Source organism: Rhincodon typus, chromosome 40 (genome assembly GCF_021869965.1).
Source record: "Rhincodon typus isolate 14 chromosome 40, sRhiTyp1.1, whole genome shotgun sequence".
In the NCBI taxonomy this organism is placed as follows: Eukaryota; Metazoa; Chordata; class Chondrichthyes; order Orectolobiformes; family Rhincodontidae; genus Rhincodon; species Rhincodon typus.
Window position 1 is genome coordinate 21,620 of NC_063371.1, and position 21,587 is coordinate 43,206.

The 21,587-nt window shown below is 41.5% G+C and overlaps 1 protein-coding gene across 1 annotated transcript in view; it reads right to left on the reverse strand.

Moving 5' to 3' along the window:
* The window catches only part of LOC109936432 (substance-P receptor-like), a 41,537-nt gene extending 20,566 nt beyond the window's left edge, over positions 1-20,971 (reverse strand). Inside the window, exons 1-2 of the mRNA XM_020535050.2 lie at positions 20,586-20,971; positions 1,877-2,077 (exon numbers count right to left, since the gene is read on the reverse strand). Of these exons, the coding sequence (XP_020390639.2) occupies positions 1,877-2,077; positions 20,586-20,971 (587 nt within the window). The remainder of the gene's footprint in view (positions 1-1,876; positions 2,078-20,585) is intronic.
* Positions 20,972-21,587: the final 616 nt, after the last annotated feature.

Genomic DNA, 21,587 nt, shown 5'->3' on the forward strand with positions numbered 1-21,587 from the left:
CTCAGAGTTCTGCATTAGATAAAATGCTTCTTTTTTTAAAACTATTCAGAAATTCTGAAGAAGGGTCTCGGCCCAAAACGTCAGCCTTCCTGCTCCTCTGATGCTGCTTGGCCTGCTGTGTTCATCCAGGTCTACATCTTGTTATATCAGTGATCGAGCTGAGTTCACTTACAGAGGTTCCAATCTGCATTCCCTAATACTCTTCCGCTATAGCTATCAAGCACTGGAGATGAGCATACACATGTGTTCCAATCACACATAAATAAACTCTGACTGTCAGAACACCTTACCCTCAAAAAGAAATGTTACTTGTCAGTCAGCTCTTGTAAGTGAATGAACTGAGTAAGTTCATGCTTCAAAACAGGCTGAGGCATCTGGATGAAAGTCCAGTTGTTGCTTTGATCTCATTTGGATATCAGCTCCAGCCAAACTGAGGTGTCTATGTCACATGTGCAATCTCAAGCTCAGTGCTTCACTCTCAATTCTGGCTCAGAATGTTATGGGCTCAAGTCTCAGTTCAGACTTGAACACAAAATCTCAGCTGAAAATCCAGTGCATGACAGAAGGAATGCTGAACTGGCAGAGGTGCCTATTTTGAATGACATGTTAAACTGAAGCCATTGCTGCTTTATTAGGATGGACATAAAAATCCCACAGCATTGTTTCAAAGAAGAACAGGAAAGATATCTGTTAGTGTCCTAGCAAATATTTATTCCTTAATTAAGATGGGGAAAACATATCACCTTGCTGTTTGTAGGAACTTGTTGGCAGCAGTTGACGACTACATTTCATGTATTATTATAGTTTCTACTCTTCATAAAGTACTTTGTTGATTACAAAATGATTATCAATCTTCTGAGGTTAAAGATGGAGCCATATGTGTGTGTGACATATCCCTTATTTATATTTTAAGATGTCTTTTTTTTAACCACTTAATTATTTGGCTAGCCAATTGTAAATAATGCAATCACAACACAGTAAATCCCAAAAGTTGTGAAGCCATGTCAGGATGCATACTAAGTGGTAGATCCCATTCATTGCATTATTACTGCAGAGACAAACACAAATATTCACCGTCAGCTTACTTCTGATTGTGAAATATGAACAAAATATTACATTTTTGACAACAAGATAATTACATAGGACACTAGATGCCAATATTATACTCAGTACTAGATTTATTCACAGAATATAACCTTTCAAATGTCTGTCACCTCGCCAACTAGCACCAAGTGTCAAGGTACCGAGTCAAGCCATGTCATTGTCTGTTATCCTTCACCTCATTATTACAATTAATGTACTGATGCAAAAGCAAGAGAGGAAAAAATGCTCCTTTGCAAACTTGAGAACAGTTTTGCAAAGGCCCAAACAATAGTTTGGTTCAACATCTCTTCATTGATTCAGAAGGCATGTGTTCAACTCCCATTTCAGGAATTTGAACTCATAAACTTGACTGAGACTCTGGTGCAGTGCTGAAGGACTGCTGCTGCATTGGAGGTGCTCTCTTTTAAATGAAATTTAGTGCAGCTCAGTTAAGTACAATTATCCAAAAGTAATTTTTGAAGATGTGCAGGGAAGTCTGTTTGCATCTGGGCCAATGCTACAAAGAATAGATCAACTGTTAATGAGTATCTGCCTTAATTGCAATCTGTATATGGTCGTATATTTGAACCCATTGCTTTACTTTAATTACTCTGCAGTTGTTCCTAAAAAGAACACTTAATGGTGAGGTAGCCTGAAAACATCAAGTAGGACACAGCAGAGGCTCACTCACACCTCTAATAACTCATGTGGCAATGCTCTTTTCTTGGGCCAGGATATGACGGATGCTATAACTTATAAGGCCTGAACCACACATTATGAAAAAAGAACTTACGTAGTTTCATGACTTGTGCTGTTCTCTGCATTCTCAGGCCACTCCACGTAACATACCACTCTGCCTGGAAACTGCTCTGTTGTGGAGTAATAGCACTGTGGAAAGGCCAGCGACAATGCCACCACCCAAATAGCTCCAATCACAACCTTTGTGGCTGTTGCTGACAGTCTTGGTTTCAGCGGATGAATGATTGCCATGTACCTGAATCATGGAGAAGAAGCAGATTGTTAAACAGAAGGTGATTTAAGGAGAAAATGTCTACCTTTCCTGCTCCTCACTGCAAGGTTCATGAGTGAAACTGAAAGCAACATGACAGGTGCCAGTTGGTATCAACTATTTCATGTCCTTATTCTTTCTTGTGAGCCATTGATGGGCTATTCGGCAGTGACGCATAAATTTCGATTTCTGTCCTATGCTCACTCAGTATCCAAATTAACACACGTCCTCACATGATTTTAATCAAAGTGGGACTCTCAGCTTTTTGAGTTCCTATCCCAGTCTTGGCATGGGGCACTGACAGTAATATAGTAAAACTGGGAATATAAGGGACAGATACAACTGAGATACAGCAGGCAATGGAATTTTCAAAAAGGGTTTCACTAATGAACCTGCTTCACATTCAATTAGATAGTAGCTAATCGGCACTTCTATAGCCTTTACTAATGTTTGCTCTTGTTGCCTTATCCAAAAATGATACCTAATGTAATGCTATCAAGTGGCAAAGTTAGCATAAATGCCGAGATTTGATGGAACAGTTAGCTACTTTTCCTTTAGCTGGGTTTGAAACTATTCTAGAGCCTGTCAGCTGTGATATTGCACGTGAAATGAATTTAAGTCACTTCAACTTAGATTGCCACTTGCTGGTTTGAAATTGGCAGCATGTGGTGGTTCACTCTTATAGAAGCCATTCTCAAACTGGACACTAAGGACAAATAGTATCAGTGGCAATGACTATTCCATCTTTGAGGATGGTAGAAAGATAACCACATAAAACCTTTAAACTTAATGGACCTTTCCATCAGGGTGCAAAATGAAATAAACATAGATTTCCTCACGGATTACATGTAATAGTCCACATTTAGTGATAGTAATAGAAATATTCTTTTTGTTCTTCTGTTTTTCCTGAATGACATGGTCTTTTGGGATTAACACGTGCTTAATTTCAAGCTCAAACACAACCCTTCTGTGTTTTAAAACCTTTTTTTTAACTGCTGTAACTCTCCTGTCACTGTGTTTCACTTACTGTTGTGACTCACTCATTGTTGTGTTTCACCAATTGCTGTCTCTCACTTATTCCTGTGGCATACCAGATACTGTATCTGACCTATTGTTGTGTCTGACTTAGTGCCGTATCTCATCTATTCCTGTGAATCATCCATTAGAGTATCACCTATTGTGGTATTTTACCTAATGCTTTGTCTCATTTAGTCCTGTGCCATACTGACTGCTGTGTCTCACCCATTTCTATATCAATCCTATGACTGTACCGCATCTATTTTTGCATCTCATTTATTTCTGTACCATACCTGTTTCTGTGTCTCACCAGTCATTATGTTTCACCTATTACCATGCCACACCTGTTCTCTTGCGTGCTGGTAATTTTGTCAAAAAAAACCACAAAACGTATCAGCAATCTACCCAAAACTGCAATTGTGGCAAGATAGCAGTCTCAGAATTTTCTAATATTCCAAACTTATGACTTCGCAGCCCAATGACTGTGAAACCTTCATTTAATAGCTGAAGAGAAAGTTCATACACAGAGTCAAAGCAGTAACTTGAGCTTCCCTCAGTGGTGCATGATAATATCAATCGATCCACTTGAAGCTGCATTAATAGCTATCTTCTGGCCACTGTAGCACAGGAGAAAACCTAACATAACTCTGGGCATTTATCCAGAAGCAAGAGAATATACAGGCAAATATTTCCTTTTTTGTCCCAGTAGGACTTTGAGGGCAGTGAAAATGATAGCCATATAAAGATGAGTGGAACAGTTTGAGAAAGGCTGAAGAATGGAAAGAACTTGTATGTGTGATTTAACACTGTATAAGTGATAGATGGAATTCAAACATGTGCTCTAGAAACTTATGTCACACAAAGAGGTGCAGATGACAAAAGTGGTCAGAACATTTCAAGACCTAGGAGAGTGGAGTGAATTCACTCAGCCCGATTGTTCCTGCCACATTGATGGATGGAATTTCAGGGTTAGTGGTATAATCCTGCATGTGACTGCTCACAATAACAAGAAATTGCATCGCTGGAAGAGTTTTAATGCAACAAACCTTGTAAAGAATTTCACAGTTATCATTGAACAACATTTGTCATCAAGGCATGTGAGGAGGTACAATGACAAGTGAGCAAAAGATCACTGAAATAAGTCATTTTTGAGGAACAGCTAAAGGAAGAGACAGACATAGAGAGCTGGTGAGATTTAAGTAGAGAATTTCAGAACTTAGAGACCAGACAGGTACATGTAGTATAGTACAGTGATCCTGCAATGAACTTCCTGCAACAGCAGTGACTGCTGATGCAGCTCAGTGTTACACTGGTTTGAGACTGTGTGAGGACAGATCTTTTGATCTCATGTGACTGAAGAAAATTCCATCCTACAGATACTACACTGGTGAAATCTCTATTTCCAAGTTAAGTAATGAATGGAAATGTTTTGGCATTAATTTTGAAATCTTTTACACTGTCTAAAACGAATTTCAGACAATGCAAAGCGCATCCAATTTTGCAAATGGATCCAGAATTACTTAATTGAGCTTGGAACTGTTGTTTGAGATGAGATGATGCCTTTGTTGTTGGGCAGCTCATATTAAATGGAAGTGTTTACTAATTCTGGCAGTGTTTATAAAAGATGTGACATGTTGCCATTTTAGTGGAACCTTTGTGAGGATGAAAGGTTTGTTTCTGTGTGTATGTGCATTTTTGCACATGGGTTGTTTATATGCATGTGTCTACATAATTTGTGAACAATAGATTTGAGCAAGACCAAGCTCAGTTGTGTGACCTTAACTTAATTTGCCTAAGCTCAGATGTGACTGAAACTGGAGGACCATCAACTCAGTGAAAGACACGCTTTGGTCTGCCCAAAACGTGTTGCTCTTCCGGTGTAAAGATTTGACCTTGATTGAACGTTGCAAATTGGCACATTCCAAGGTTCAGGATTACATGCTGAGGGATGCACTAAGTATAGGACTGCTACTGCCAAGACACATTGGGGAAAGGCCACCATCTTTGGTCTTTCTGCCAAAGTATATCAAGGGTCTGCTCAGTTGTCAGACCCTCTTGTTGCCTCGAATTTAACATGAATAGTTCCCTGCAGAAATAGAAAATTCCTTTGCTTTGCAACTGTAGCAAAGCTCTGAGGAAGTTCAAATCCAATATATCATTTGTTTTCTTTCTCTGCAAGGATGTTACGGAATTGTTTTAGGACCTGTGTACATGTATTTTTTTATGAATGAAGTATATTTTTGTACTTAAAAAGTGTGAAATCTTGATGGCTACCAGTCTCAATGGATTCGTGCTTCAGTAAAAGTCAGCAATTGAAGTAAAGCAGGAAAGGGGATAAATTGTCTTTGAAGGGTGCTGTCAGTTTTGGGGACAATTACTGTTAGGGACAGTAAAGGGTGTCAGTATTGGTGGGGTAGAAATTGCTGTCAGTGTCAAATGAAAGGTGATGTCAATGTCTTACTCATTCTCCAGCACTGGTTGGAATTCCTGCCCTGTTGAGTGAATTTAATCAGCTCAACAGAATGTTGAGAATTGATGAATGTGTCAAGAAGGACTATGAAATGTCATCAAATAAGCATCGAAGCTGTTCAAGTGTTGGAGCAGTCAGTGCCAAGTGAGATTACATTGCAACACATAAAGCTGTCGCTGTACCACAAGAAACACTCTCTGCTGAGCACCGTCAGGCTGATACCGGATAAGGTAAGAAGGGTGAAAACTTGTTGACAATTAGTCAATGCCAAGGTCCTAACGTATCCTCTGAGGAGCCTCACAGTTACCTTCCCATGCTATTTGTCTTTCTGTAGTTTGAATATGCTTTTGGATTGCTGATGGATTCATTCTTAAAATCATCCAGCCAGCTGGTCTGAAGCAATTTAATGAGGTGCATACTGAACACCAGATAAACTACAAATTAAATGTTTCTCAATATTCCCAGACCATCTGTCAAATCTGGGCACTTCTCTCATGCCTATTGTTTACCTAACAACCCTTTACTACCTCCTATGTGAGCCCACACATTGGTTATTGATGAGCTATTCCTCTTTACCACCACACCCAGTGCTGTCATTGTTGCACATTGAAGCTTCCACATCTTGTGGAAATAGTGTAAAGAGGAAGCCAATCAAACCCCACCATCAAGTAATGATCCTTGAAATAAAAAGGAAAAATGTGTTCAGATGCAGCTTCCTTCAAGCTCAGATGATGCCAGGAGCTTGTGCCTGTCCAGGAGGCAGGGTTGAATTGTGCTGTCAGCTCTCAGTAAGATCATATCTGATCTGTACTTACTTGTGAATGTTTGCTTCACAGTCATCGATATCTTTACCTAATAAAAGTTTAGTGATCTTAGTCCTGAAAGCTCCAATTGACTCCATTGCCTTTTGACTTGGCTATTACAAGTATTCCTGGCTGGCATCCCATGGGCACTCTCCATAAATTTGAGACCATCCAAAACTCTGCTGATCCCATTCCACCTCAAGGCAACCTGCATTCATTCATCGCACTGCATTCGCTAAATGCACTGTTCTCCAGTGCAGCAAAGCATTAATTTTAAAATTACCATTTTTGTTTTTCACCACCCTCTGTGATCTTATCCCTCGCTTCCTCTGTCATCTCCTCCAGAAACACAATCCTTAATATATCTGTGTTCCTCCAATTCTGTCATCCAGGACATCCCCTGTTTTAAGTGCTCCTCTATTGTGACTATCCCTTCTTCTACCAAGGTCTGGGTCTGTGGCATTTCCTCCCAAAATATTACCTATAATTTACCTCTCTTTTTCCTTAGAATTTTCTTCAAGGTTTCTTTAAAATATGTCTCTTTGATCATCTAAGCTTTTAATCATCTATGGCTCTGTGACCCTTTATCCACCCAGATATCTCTTTATGTAGCTTGAAGAGAGGCTGTCTTTGGCAATTTTATGACATTGATGTCACTCCCTGACTGCAACCATTTGTTGGTGTTGTTAAAGTTATGTCCCATCATTAATATCCCTATATCTAACCTACCCAATTCTTTGAATAATTTTAAGACCTTGATCAGATTATCCCTCAATCCTCGAAAAGAAAAGATTCAAGTATAGGCCATGCAACCTGATTGTGTCATGTAAATTAACCCAGGTAGCATTGTGGTGAATCTGCACTGCCCTTCATTCAAACCCAATACACCCTTCCTGGCTGCAGTTCCCACCTTGTGAGTTCATGTACAGGATCCTGGCAGACATTTCTCTTCCTGACCCTATATACAGTGTAGAGACAGTGGAGGAATTGTGGGTTGGTTAAGACATGTTGCATGCCATGGGCTCCAGTGTGGGAAAGTAGTCATCTAGACTCGAAACCTTAGCTTGCTTTCTCTCCATGGATGCTGCCTGACCCGCTGTGATCTCCAGCATTTTTTGTTTTCAGTAAGCTAACAAGATGATTTGTGGGGCTTGCAGAAGCTCTGTTCTTGTCTTGTCCATGTTCAATAACTAGGTATTATTCCGTATTATGTCAATAAATTCTATTGTTTTCTTTTACGCTTGCATGGAACGTGGGTGCCAATGGCTAAGTCAGTATTTATTGCCCATCCCTATTTTCCCAGAGGGCAGTAAAGAGTCAGCCTCTTTGTTGTGGTTTGAGAGTCACCAGGTCATATAGAGCAAGGAAAGCAGACTTCCTATCCTATGGGCCATTATTCAAACAAATGGGTTCTTACATCAATAGACAGTGATTACATGATTTCCATCAGGCTGGCTTTATGTTCCTTTTCTTTGTTGAATAGAAATTTCATGCATTGCCATGACAGGATATGAACCCATGTTCCCAGGACGTTAGCCTGGCATTCTGAATCACTAGCCTTGTGACATTACCACTGTACTTGCACCTTGCATTCAAAATACACAATTGTAAAAGACACAGATTCTAAACCAGAAGGATTCTTCAACTTCAGAATCCCCCAGGAGAGCTGGTGAGCAATATATTTACATGCTTCAGACAATGCCTGATTGAGTGTTGCAGAAGACTGAGATGCCAATCACAACACTGATACTAACGTACAGCTGCTCTTCTTTTTGTCACATAGCAAGCTTCAACAGGTAACTTTAATTCCACTCTGAAAATGCATGGCCTGCATTTACAGCACCCTGTAGATGAGAGCTTTAAAAGATCACGTCACACAGAGTTTCCTATTTACAGTTCGTAAGATCCCAATTCCAGTCAAGCCAACAGGAAGAAATGGATGAAAAATATTTAAGCATTCCTTATCAAGAGGGAGATTATATTTTTCAAAAGTACCCTTTATTTGTGACTCCATAACAGTTCAAATTGGACATTAGCAATATGGTTCAAATTCTTTCCATACAAAATGTGACACTGTGGGTTACCTCAATATATTTGCAACTTCATCCAATATTTGTAGTGTATATTCTATGGCAAAAAGACTGGTTGAAGAGTTTTACATGATTTACAGCAGATCCATATAGAATAGCAGCTGAATCCTAGACAGTGCCCCTTCCCCATTGAAATTTAGAAACTACTGCCCCAAGCTTTAGTGCAGCCCTCAGCATGTAGCTCTGGAACTTGGAATGCACAAGTCTACACACAATCATGGACAACACTGTATTGGAAGATCAACAAGGTGTGGGCTCATCAAAGGGCTCCTTTCACCAATTTGCTGATCCTTTCATTTACTTGATGTTTTGCAGTGGGAGGAAGTGGGCTATCACAGCAAAAAAAAGTCCTCTGGTACTTGTATGTACGCAGAGCAGTTGCTACATGGAATACAGGCCCCGCAGAACCTCCTTAAGGTAAAGGTTGCACCCAATGGCCTTGTAATCTATCAGATTCTCTGATTAAACCCGATGGTATTCTTGACGAGCCAAGATTGAATTAACTATTCACGAAGTGACTTTATTCGGCTGACATTTATTAATGAGCCTTGATCATCTGCCTCAAACCAACACTTGTGGATATATTCGCATGCAAATTGACTCTGTTATAAAATTGGCTTGCAACGAGTGTTATGCGATTATCAAATGAAATGCTGCACTATTTATGATGCTTTTTAACGAGCAAAGCTGAACCTCTCCACTGCCCAGACCTCAGTATTTCAGACAGCTTGTGGACACATGCAGAATACGATTAGTGAATAATGGCAATCCGCTCTCAGTAATCAGAGTTTATTTGATTAGCACTCAAAGCAAGACTGAAACAAGTTTTATTTTAAGTGCATAATTGAGTTTTAAAAATAAAGTAATTTTCTTGTTGTCGCATTCTGAAGAATAAACCCAGATAGTATGATGCAAGTAGCCATACATGGGTAGACATCACACTCATCAGACTATGCCCTTACATGGATCCTTTCCTACATGCAATTTCCTGAATCAATTGTAGCTTCAAAACTGTTGCTGTAACTAAGATGCAGGAAAGATCTTATAGACTGGGGAATAGGAGACTGTTCCATATGATCCAGCTCTAAAACTGAAAACCTCTTCATCCATAAAGCTGCTGGGCAAGATGCTTTAATGGTTTCTGTCCTTGTCTTGCTACAGAGATGAGTTGGGCTCTGCTCTGCAACACCACACTGTGACATGGTCAAGAAAGGGAACTTATTGAAATGGTGGTTATTGAAGACCATATCCCATCATTCCATAGAACATAGAACATAGAACATAGAACATTACAGCGCAGTACAGGCCCTTCGGCCCTCGATGTTGCGCCGACCTGTGAAACCAATCTGAAGCCCATCTAACCTAAACTATTCCATTATCATCCATATGTTTATCCAATGACCATTTAAATGCCCTTAAAGTGGGCGAGTCTACTATTTTTGCAGGCAGGGCATTCCACGCCCTTACTACTCTCTGAGTAAAGAACCTACCTCTGACATCTGTCCTATATCTATCACCCCTCACCTTAAAGCTATGTCCCCTCGTGCTAGCCATCACCATCCGAGGAAAAAGGCTCCCACTGTCCACTCTATCTCATCCTCTGATCATCTTGTATGTCTCTATCAAGTCACCTCTTAACCTTCTTCTCTCTAACGAAAACAGCCTCAAAACGCTCAGCCTTTCCTCATAAGACCTTCACTCCATACCAGGCAACATCCTGGTAAATCTCCTCTGCACCCCTTCCAATGCTTCCACATCCTTCCTATAATGCGGTGACCAGAACTGTACGCAATACTCCAAGTGCGGCCGCACCAGAGTTTTGTACAGCTGCAACATGACCTCATGGCTCCGAAACTCAATCCCTCTACCAATAAAACCTAACATACTGTACGCCTTCTTAACAACGCTATCAACCTGGGTGGCAACTTTCAGTGATCTATGCACTATTCCATAGTGTTGGGCTCCTTGAGATTGGGTAAGCTTCAGTAGGAGCTTATTCACCTGCCAGCAGAGATTTCCTTGATTAATTTCTTATAAAACTAAGAATTTCTGCTTTATTACTGTGTTTACCAGAGGGATAGAATTCTAAAAGGAGGTGAATACACCTTTGTTATAGATTAGGAATATCATAGCTGGCTTTGTCTATTGCAATTTTGTGCCATTAGAGGCAGTGCAAAAGGGTTTTGTAATAAAGTTCTTGTAGCTAGTACAGTGACAGCAAGCTCACCTATGTCAAAGCGCCTTCGATCTTCATGACTTCACATTCATTGTGGCCAACGTGGCAGATTTAAATAAACTACCTACAGTTCAGAGGACATCTCTGGTCCCACCATGCACATGTGTGCTCTTGCCCAGCAAATGATGCATATCTGCTCTGCCCAAGTAAATTCACAGGCCCAGATGCAGAAGAAGGGAAAGATTCTTTTTAAGTAGCCAAGTCCTGAATTGGAGCATCAACTCACAGTAGCTTATCTCAAGGCTGTGAATGCTGCCAAGGAGACCTGCAATCACTTCAAAGTGATACAACTCACTCTTTTAACTTGGAGGTTTCACGTACTGTTTGAAACTCAGCTTCACACTGTCTGACACAAAAGTTACAACACAAAAACAGGCTACTGAATAACTTCAGGTCAGCCAGGAAATGAACCTTCTATTCACATTACCAAATGATTACCCTCAGAGTCTTTTACATGTTCAGCCTGTGTGATATTTAAACCCAGGTGGGAAGGATGAAAATCTATCTCACAGAATTTTTTTCTGAAACAACCATGTTATTTCTCTCCAAAGACTCAGCCTCTTCTTGTGGCTTTTTAGATTCATTTTGTCACTTTTAATAATCTGTATGTCAACACACTCACCAAAGATCCTGAGACAGCAACTTCCAAACCAAGATCACCACTATCCAGAAGGATAAGGACAGCAGATAATGGGAACAACAATGCCTGCTGGTTCCCAACCAAGCCACTTACCATCCTGACTTAGAAATATATCACTGCCCCTTCAGTGTCATGAAATCAAAACCCCAGAATTCCCTTCTAAGAAGCATTGTGGATCTATTTACAACACATGGACTCTAACGGTTCAAGAAGGCAGCTCACCATCACCTTCTCAATGTCAAGAAGGCAATAAAATGCTGTTGATATTATTTATTTGTTGGTTAATGAATGACAAGATTGAAAGAGCTGCAGACTGTTTTGATTGATTTTCTCCCCCTTATTCCTTGAACACCGTTATGTTTTACAATTTTCTGATTTCTACCCATGAAGTCAATTGGATGCTTGATCAATAATTTAATAAATATATGCTTGTCTCCTCCAGCCATGAGACTTGACAATGCAAAGGTATTGATCAGACCTCATCTCAAGCATTATGTTCAGTTTTGGACAGCACATCTCAGGAAGGGTATATTGACCTTGAATGAGATGCACACCATTTCTAAACCAGACACGAAATTGAGGAATGACTTGAATATGAAAACATTCAGTAAGGTCAAATCCAGAGGATCTAGAGGAATATTCAGAATGAGAGGCCATAATCTTAATGTAAGAGCTGGACCAGTAAAATAGGTCAAAGGAGCTTAGGTTTGATCAGCCATATTGATTTGATTGATGGAACATGTTGGAAGTTTGATCATATGTTGTGATGGAACTATGTTGGACTGGGCCAAACCCTCTCCAAATACATTAAGAAGATAGCCTTGACCCTAACTTTTCTTATTTTAAAGGCAAGTACCAGTCATTGCATTCCCAATGCATTTTGCTTGGTCAAACTACCAGATTTGAAGTAAAACACACTTTAGTCATGCGTTACAGTTAGGGTACAACAAAAGAAAGAAGAAATTGGAATAACTTAATTCAATGGGAAAACATAAAAGAATAGAATAATAGAATATTTAAATACTAGACAGTCACCATTCCAATATAGTAACATCCCATAAACACACCCTTAGAAAAGGCAAATTCAGTAAAATCGATTGTCTCACAGGCAATTCTCCAGTCCAGGAGGAAAAACATTTAGACAAAACTCTGAGAGAGAGACAGTAGCAGGGAGAGATGTACTGCAGCTTCCAAACCTGGCTGCAAGGCCCCAGTAACAACTGCTACTGAAAAAGTATAACAAAAAATCCTGGTTCTGTGGGAACTTGACCCCACCGATTAAAGTTGCTTCCATTTTTCCAATCTTCGAAAAAAAAAACTCAAGGTGTCACAAACTGTTTACCATATGGGCTTTGAAGCATTTCTGATCTCAACCTTTCTTCATAAAAAAAACGACAAATATACCTCTTATAGCTATTGTATCGTCATGGTACTCAAAGGTCAAATCAGGATCTTTTCTCAGACTGTGATAAATCTTGTTAAATTAAGCTTTGGGGAATATCAAAGGGGCGGAAGAAATTGAATTGGTCAAACTGTACACAGAAGATGAGCTGGGAGAATTGATAAGATATGTTTGAATTAAGCCAAATAGCTTTTTCTATTTCTCAACTAGTTTTAGGTTTCTTAATTATCTTCCACTTAATTTGAAAGAAAAGTAAAGCAGTTGCTAATCCATTCCGAGTTATGGTCATACACAATCCAGGCAAAGATTAATGGTTATTTAAAAACATTATCCAAAGTCAAAGAGCTATATCTTATGTACAAGCAGTGAATATTCCAGGATTCATCATGACATGTAAAGTGGTGAATGAAAGGTGCACAAAAATCACTTCCCACATGTTGTCAATATGCTATGGCCATTGGTTTGTGGACCATGTTTTGCAGATGGAACTTTACTCCTGAGTTAGGGAATTGTATATTCGAGTAGCTTTCCAGAGACTTGAAGCTGCAATCTGGCTGAGGTGCAATTGCAGGGCTGATGGAACACTGTAGTGTCAGACATGTCTTTGTTTGTAGCATTACACTGACTCCCTTTTTGCCCTCCCTGCTGGATGTAGACTATCAAATGGCATTAGTCAATGAGTAGCAGGGATATTGCCCCTGTGTCCTCTCCAATATTTACCACTCATCCAATATGTAAGAACAGGTAATTGCTGATAATCACATGATATTGTAGGATTTTGCTTTGTGCAAATTGGCTACTGCAGTTTCTATATGACAATGGTGAGTAGATCTTGAAAGTATTTCATTATCTATGAGGGTTTTGGAAATATTTCAGGTGGATAAAGACGCCATAGAAATGTTAATCATTCCTTCTTTCTGTTTATCTGAATTGGAGGTGCTGAGACTATGTCTAATTAAATAGAATTCCTAAAATAGACAGAAATTACAGTCCTAGTTTAAATCTCTGACGTATCAAATGTAAACCATTGTCAAATACATTTCAAAATGTGTGTACTTGACAAATCAAATCGTTTCTGTATACGCATTTTTCACGTCGAATGTTTCCTTTAATTGCTATTTCTGTTCCAGAATTAGCTGCGCCACAAATATTTCAATAAAATGAAGACGGGATTTTGAGCTCATTTCACCAAGGCCTTTACTTAGTTGCACTTCTTACACATGGTTTCCTCAAACCCTTTAAGGGCACCAAAATGTAGATGCGCCGAGCCCTTCCATGGTCGGGTCTCAATCGTGACTAACAAGATCTGCCTCCTGATTTCGGAGTCTGGCTATTTCTTTCTGGATGTGATGACAGAAATTACCATTTCCACTAAGTCAGAAGAAAGTGGTCCTCGTCCTGTTCCCATATGTGGGACATAATGATGTGACAACGGCAGTTTTGTAGCAAACATGCTTTGCAATACAAATCTTCTCTGGTCCAGAGCACGTTAGCCTTGTTGCACCTGCACAAAGTGAGTTGCTGACTGTCCCTTAGATAGTGTGAGAAAGGAATATTTTCTATTATCCAGCTAAAATCCAACAATATATTTCACAAATGCATGACAGAAATACTGGAATTTTTGGATGCAATTCGACCCAGGTTTGAGACTTGGATGAACGTCAAAGTAAGGCAAGGGCGAGTTACATCCTTTTAAACAAGGAAATCGAGTCGATGCATTTAAACCCGCGTTGTGAACGACGTCTTTGTGTAAAAGGCGTTTGTAAAAAGCGAAGTGAATGAAATGACATTTGCTCGGGAGAAGATGCCAGAGTTGTGGCAAATTATATACATAGGCGAATTGAGTGTAGCCTACACGTTGAAACATTAACCTGGACTAAGCAAAGTAATAGCTTCAAATAACACGGAACATGCTCGGGAGAAGGAGTAACTGGAAAAGAATTTACAAGGCTCCATCTCCTGCCTGATTTCCCACTCCCTTTACAGGAGAATTGTCGGCTGAGAAGGAAAGAACCGATGCTGAATAAAACCGAACTTATTGAACAGTGAAGTGAGAGTGGGAATTGGAGCTTAGAGAGACGATTGATTTGTACTACCATTTGGCCATTAGCATCCAATGCTTCACAGTTTAGTAATATGAAAATCAGTGCGAGTCTCCCATTGACGAGAACCTGAAATGAACCCGGTATATGAGTACAGTGGCTATCAGAGCAGGTCAGAGGCAAGGAATGTTCCATTCAGAAACTCACACCCTGCCTCCCCAAAGCCTGTCTACAATCATCAAGGCACAAACCAGGAGTGTGATGGAATACTTTCCAATTGCCTGGTTGGGGGCAGCTCCAACAACACTCGAGAGCCTTGATACCATTCCGGACAAAGGAGCCCGCTTGATTTGCACTACACCCATAAATATTCACTCCCTCCACCGCCGACGCTCAGCAGCAGCAGTGTTTCCTATCTACAAGATGCACTAAAGAAATTCAGCAAACCTCCTTCCATAGTACCTTCTAAACGAGATTACTACCATCTAGAAGGACATGGGCAGCATTTTAATTTGAATACCACAACGTGCAACTCACCTCGCTTACCCCTTCACTCACGAATCTGACTCGCTAATATATCACTATTCCTTCAGTGTTGTTGTGGGTCCACCTACAGCGCATGGATTGCCGCGGTTCAAGAAGGCAGCTTACCACTATCTTCTCAAGGGTAAATGGGGACAGACAATAAATGCTGGCTCAGTCAGCAACGCCTCTGAATAAATGAACATACAAAATAAATCGAGTAATTCAAAGAATCTTGGTCGTTTTCTTGCCAAATATCGAGTTCAATGGTATTCACAGTTAACTATTGCCAGGTCATCAACCACACTGTATCAACGAACAGCCCAGTTATTGGCGTGGTATAGTTACTGACGCTGACAGAATTCGGATCGCTGGTGGATGTGGAAAACCCTTTGTGAGTTTCCACAAGCTATGGGTCTCAGTCGGACTTCTTCCCCACTGAGGATGTTACCCGTATGAACTGGATGAAGCAGGCTTTCAACTCCACGTCTAAAGCAGTGCAAGGAATGAATGAATGGCCATCCGTGCTACATCTGACGATAGACAAGGAACAAACATCCGTGGCAAATGGATTTTGCATCAGGGTTTATTCATTCAGTGACTATCTCTGGAAGTTCACCGAGATGAACTGCATTGCTCTGGCGTTATGCAACCTCACTTTGAATGACTACACCATGGAGGTATTACTTTCGCTGCCTTGGTTCTGAAGCTCTGGAATATCGTCACTAAACTTCTGCTTTTCTCTGTTTTGATCTCCTTCATAATGTTCTTTTGAAACTATCGCCTATGACCGTCTCTTCTAATATCACCTTACAATGCCCATTTCAAGCAGTGTTTGATGTTGGCATTTGTAGAAGCTTTGGAACATTTCATGCCAATACACAATTGCTTTATAAATGCAACATATTGTTGCTGTTCAAGTACAGCGTAGAAAATGCTTTTGTTTTTGCAACTGTAGAGAAACTGAGAAATGTCAAAATTCCATTTTCTTGTTTTTGCAAAGACTGTACAGAACTGATCTAGAACAGTTGTATGCACTTATGCTTGACTTTTTAATGAATACATTCGATTTTTGAAGATCAAAAAAACGATATTTAGAACAGAAGTCGATTGACTACCATTCTGGTAAACATTGTTACAGTAAATCTGAACTACCTTGTGAATGAGATGGAGATTTGAAAACAATTGTATTCCTCAGCACATGGATTTTGTCTGGCGGTGGTTTGGGGGACTCACTCGCTGGTGCGTTTCTCCTTGCACAGTTCAGGCCACTTCAACAAGAACTACATTGTTTACATCCCTAGCCCACCTTCAGCCCTCCTTCTGCTTCAATTCATTGAAAACTCCGCCATCCATTTCGTAACCGAATCCATCATCCGTGAGTCGGCCCCTCGCTGAATCCCAGTCGACCAACATTTCAATCTTGAAAGGTCACATCTTTCTACCCAAATCGCCTGCTTGTCCCACTCTTTGTTACCTCCTCCAGCTTTACAATTCCCCTCAGAACTTCTCATTCCTTCATTCTATCCTCTTGACCATCCACGCTCTTTCACACAATCATTAGAAATTATGCTTTAAAGTCCTGAGCTGTGGAATTCTTTCCCAAAACACCGAGACCCTGCACACACTGACCCTTTTTGTGGAATTGTAGTCTCCTGACACTGAATTGCCTTTTTGACTTGGAGTTTTTCTTTGTCTGACTACGCCCTTGTGAATCATATCGCCACATTTTACTTGCTCAAGGCGCGATATTGATTCAAGTTGTTGCTATTGAGGGCTTGCTTTTACGTTTAACAGGAGAACAGCAAAAAAGGGGCGTTGGTCGAATGAATCCTACGCCTCGTCACCTGAACTTTCTCAATATTTAATAATTACTCCTCAATTCAGTTTAGCTTTTATCAATTGGATCAACTGGAATTAGTTCATCCATCACCATTTTGCACGGTGAGTGTTAAAGTATGCGCGCTTTGCAAATAATCGGCCTTGGATGTTATTTCATGCATTTTTTTTATTTTCTAGGATAAATGTTAACAACGAATGAACAGCCCGTGTGATATTTCAGCTCAGTTCGCATGAACCAGTCTGCCCGAAGCCTGAACGGATGTGTTTGAAAGAAAAATGACTAATCATGCTTTTCCGTCTATCAATTTTAAATTTGCTTTCGACTAATTTAAATTTGCATCCTTCTGACTGACTTCAATATGCTAAGTATCACTTTTCCTGCCTGCGTGGAAATGACTTTTTTTTTTGCTCTGCTAAATTACAGAAGCACATTTGATTTGAAAGTTAATTGTTATCTAGTGAGACGGGGTGGGGAAGGAGCTGAGCAGTCTTATTGAGTGTGACAGTGAGTGGGAGCTGAAGACATGTTGCAGAACAATAATGAGTAGGTCCCTGAAGTCCGCCCGCTTCATCATCGCAATTCACTAATCGAATTCAGCTGTCAAGCAGTACCAAGCTCACTGAGTCCACCGAGACAGCTCCTTCCGACGTTGAAGGGGAAATGCTTCAAAACGATAAAACCAGTAAATCTAAAGGTAAATTGGTTTCTGTTTGGAACATTCAGCAGAAAGCGTCATTATAGCTTTGGCGCAAACAATACAGGTTTTGTACTTTTTTAATGTATCTGATAAGCTAATTCATGATTGAAAAAATAACAGTCAGGGCCAACGTACAAACATTTGCAGAGAAAAAAAAATCCACATGCTTCCCAATATTTTACAAAGCTGTTCGAACTGATTGCTTGAGGATCCTTGTGAAAGGATCACGCTCTCTTATAAACCCTCTGGCCAGAATGAGCTTCAAGTACACGATCTCTGGAATAACAAGGTGTAGAGCTGGATGAACACAGCAGGCCAAGCAGTATCAGAGAAGCAGGAAAGCTGACGTTTCGGGTCTGGACCCTTCATCAGAAATTTATTTCAGCAGTTCCTACTATCTCTCACACTATCTCTGGAGTTGCCTCTCTTGGCAACTTGACATACGTCACAAGTTCCATGCCTACAATGCCACTTTAAAACTAGTTTAAATCTTTGAAAGCTTAAAAGCTCCACCAAATGAGATTTAGGAGTGTTAAGAGGCGAGAGAAGCGCCAAACCGCAATGTTTGTTATGGCATTGGTCCTCAGCTGAAAGATGTTGTCCAGTTGTCATCTCTCATAATTGTTTGCTGGCACTCCTACAATCTTTCTGGAAAGCACAAACATGTCAGACTGCCCCATCTTGGAGTTAAATGCTTCATCTATAAAGAACAGCGTGAAGAAGTCTTGCTCTATGTGTTAAACATGCGTCTAACGACAGAACTCGAAAAGGCCTAACAAACCGCTCCGTCTGTTCAGACCTTTCCGTTCAAACTTCAAAGAGGGGGATAATAAACGAACAAGCCGTACTGAGTCAGTCTGGCAGCATTGTCATCTCAACACGAAAATTTTCTATAGATCATAAACCAAACAAAAACAAAATCCTAAAACATCTCGCCTGGTTCGGGGGTGCAGCAAGATTAATGCCTCTACCACAAGGATGGAGCTGGCAAACAGCGCAGGGGTCAAACCAGTAACAAGTGTGTGAACGTTTTCACGCGAAATTGCACCGTCCCTCGTTTTAAGATGATTGATTCAAACAATCGAGCATTCATTTTCTTAAAATTAGAGGCATATTTCACAATTTCTCACTCAGCACCGGCACCCTTCTTGTGAAAATGGCTGATAGCGCTCTCAGCTCTGACCGGTCCCAAGAGTTTAACCGGAATCTGTCAGTTGCAGACTGTGCATCGGCTTTCCTTGCTTTTAGGAGGTGTTCAGTGTTTAGAATTGGTGACAAACTTGCTGGCGAGTCTGTCTGCAAATTTGTGTGTGCGAGAGAGAGAGACCCCTGTTTGCCTGTGAACGGGGAGAAATGGAAGGCTGTTCGTGGGAGACGGCAGGTTGAAACAAAGGGATTGAATCAAGAGCTGTGTCTTGTCTTATCACGAGCTCGGCGCATTGCTGCCCAGCTCTGGGTTAGTGCTAACCGTGCCCGAGTCACGGAGAGAGGAAAACGGACAGCGGTGGCGACTGAGAGCTCTGAGGCACAGTCAGGCTCAGCACCTTATGAGAGACACCGGATTAGGAGCGGGATGAAATTGCATCTCGGCCACCGGGTGCTTCAGTTCACTGACTCCGTGCGGCAAAGGTTGAAGAGGAGACGCCGAAATTGCTAATTCGCCTCCAAGCGGTAACCGATTAGATTCAATAGCAAGGCTGAAGCTCCAGGCGAGGAACTTGCGCCTTTCTGAGACAGGAGGCGTGGTCCGGACACTTCAGCAGAGAATCACACCGTACCGAACAGGCCGTTTGGCCCATCAAGTCTGTACCATCAAAGTCTAAATCTATACGAGCCTCAGTTGAGAATAACCTCTCTGCAGCCGGGGCCGGGTATGTAGAGAGAGAGAGAGATGTAGAAAGCTGGATTGCGAGCCACAGGGATACAGAGAGGCAGAGACAGCGTTAAGAGGTATCAAGAGAGGAAGACAGCGATGCCAGAGGTCGGGAGACGCGTAGAAGTGTTTCAGAGTCATACAGCACGGAAACAGACCCTTCGGTCCAACCAGTCCACGACGACCATAATCTTAAACTGAACTGGTCCCACCTGCCTGCGCTGGACCCCGATCCCTCCAAACATTTCCTACTCATGTACTTATCCAAATGTCTTTGAATCGTTGTAATTGTACCCGCATCTATCACTTCCTCTGGTAGTTCATTCCAAGCACGAACCACGCTCTGTTTAAAAGAAGGCTGCCCCTCATTTCTTTTTTCAATCTTTCTCCTCTCACCTTAAAAATATGCCCCCTAGTCTTGAAATCCTCACCGCAGGGAAAATACACCTACTATTCACCTGTCTAGTCAATATTGTGTGGAGCTAGAGGAACACAGTAGGTCAAGCAGCATCAGAGGAGCAGGAAAGTCGACGTTTCGGGTTTACACGCTTCATCAGGACTGGGCAAGTACTGTCCTCAGTGCTGATGAAGGGTATATTAGGAACGTCGACTTTCCTGCTCCTTTGATGCTGCCTTACCTGTTGTATTCCTCCAGCTCCACATTGTATTGGCTCTGACTCCAATATCTGCGATTCTTACTATCTCCATTCCCCTATCTATACCGCTCATGGTTTTATAAACCTCTGTAAGGTCACCCCTCAACCTCTTACGCTCCAGTGAGAAAAGTCCCAGCCTCTCCTGAGAACATGGTGGCACTATTCCAACGTGAGCCTTGGGTTAAGACGGTGAAAAGCTCACCTGTCCAGGGCGATAGCAGTCATTGAGTAGATGCTGGCGAACATGGCAGTAATGGGGAAAAAGTTGTGGAAACGACAGTAGCCGAGGCCGAAGTACCACTCGTTGTGGATGCCGTAGACAAAGTTGATGACCGCATTGAAAGCAGCCACGGAGCACTCGGTGAAAGCCAGGTTGACCAAGAAATAGTTGGTCACTGTCCGCATCCTTTTGTGGGCCAGAATAATCCACATGACCACCAGGTTCCCGCACACTCCCACCGCCACGATAATGGAGTAGGCGAGCGCCCACAGGGCAATCTGCCACTTGGGCTGCAGGAATTTAGTGTCCAGTTCCTCGGTCTGATTCCCTGGCTCAGAGTCATTCCCTTGCCACGCGTTCAGCTCCATGGTGAGAGAGCACTGCAAGTCACCGTCTCTTCCGTCAGATCTTGCTCACTCCAGAAGCTCGCAGCATGTCACAGAGAGACGCTCAGACAGGCAGACACAATGTGGCCCATCTCTTCCCCCACGTTTCCTGGCCGCTTTTAGTCGTCAGCTTGCCGTTGAGGTCCCTGAATGAAACTCTGCAGAGTCATTCTTTTCTCTGAGTCGCAACTCTGCTGATTGTCAGTGTATGTGTGTGTGTGAGAGAGAGGGCGTTATACCTAGGGCTCCAGCACACACGTGTTGACTCTACCAACCTGACAGACAAACACAGGGAAATAACAGGAGGCTGGTCTCTTTAAAACACATTTGCACAGGAAACGTCAGTGCCTCTGGGAGGGCAGGAGCGAGAGGAAGACCACCCTTCATCCCTTGCCGGCTTGCATCTGCCCCACAATTGGCTTGCTAGCCCCAAATTCTCCAGAAAGGGAGGCAAGAGAGAAACCTTTTTGGTGACTGCCTTAACCCTGTAATTCAGCGAAATGTTTGTCCTTTTGAAGTATAGTCTATGATTAAACAACAAGTGACAGATTTGCATGCGCATTTTAGCTGTATCGCCACCTTCGGTCCGAATTATTTA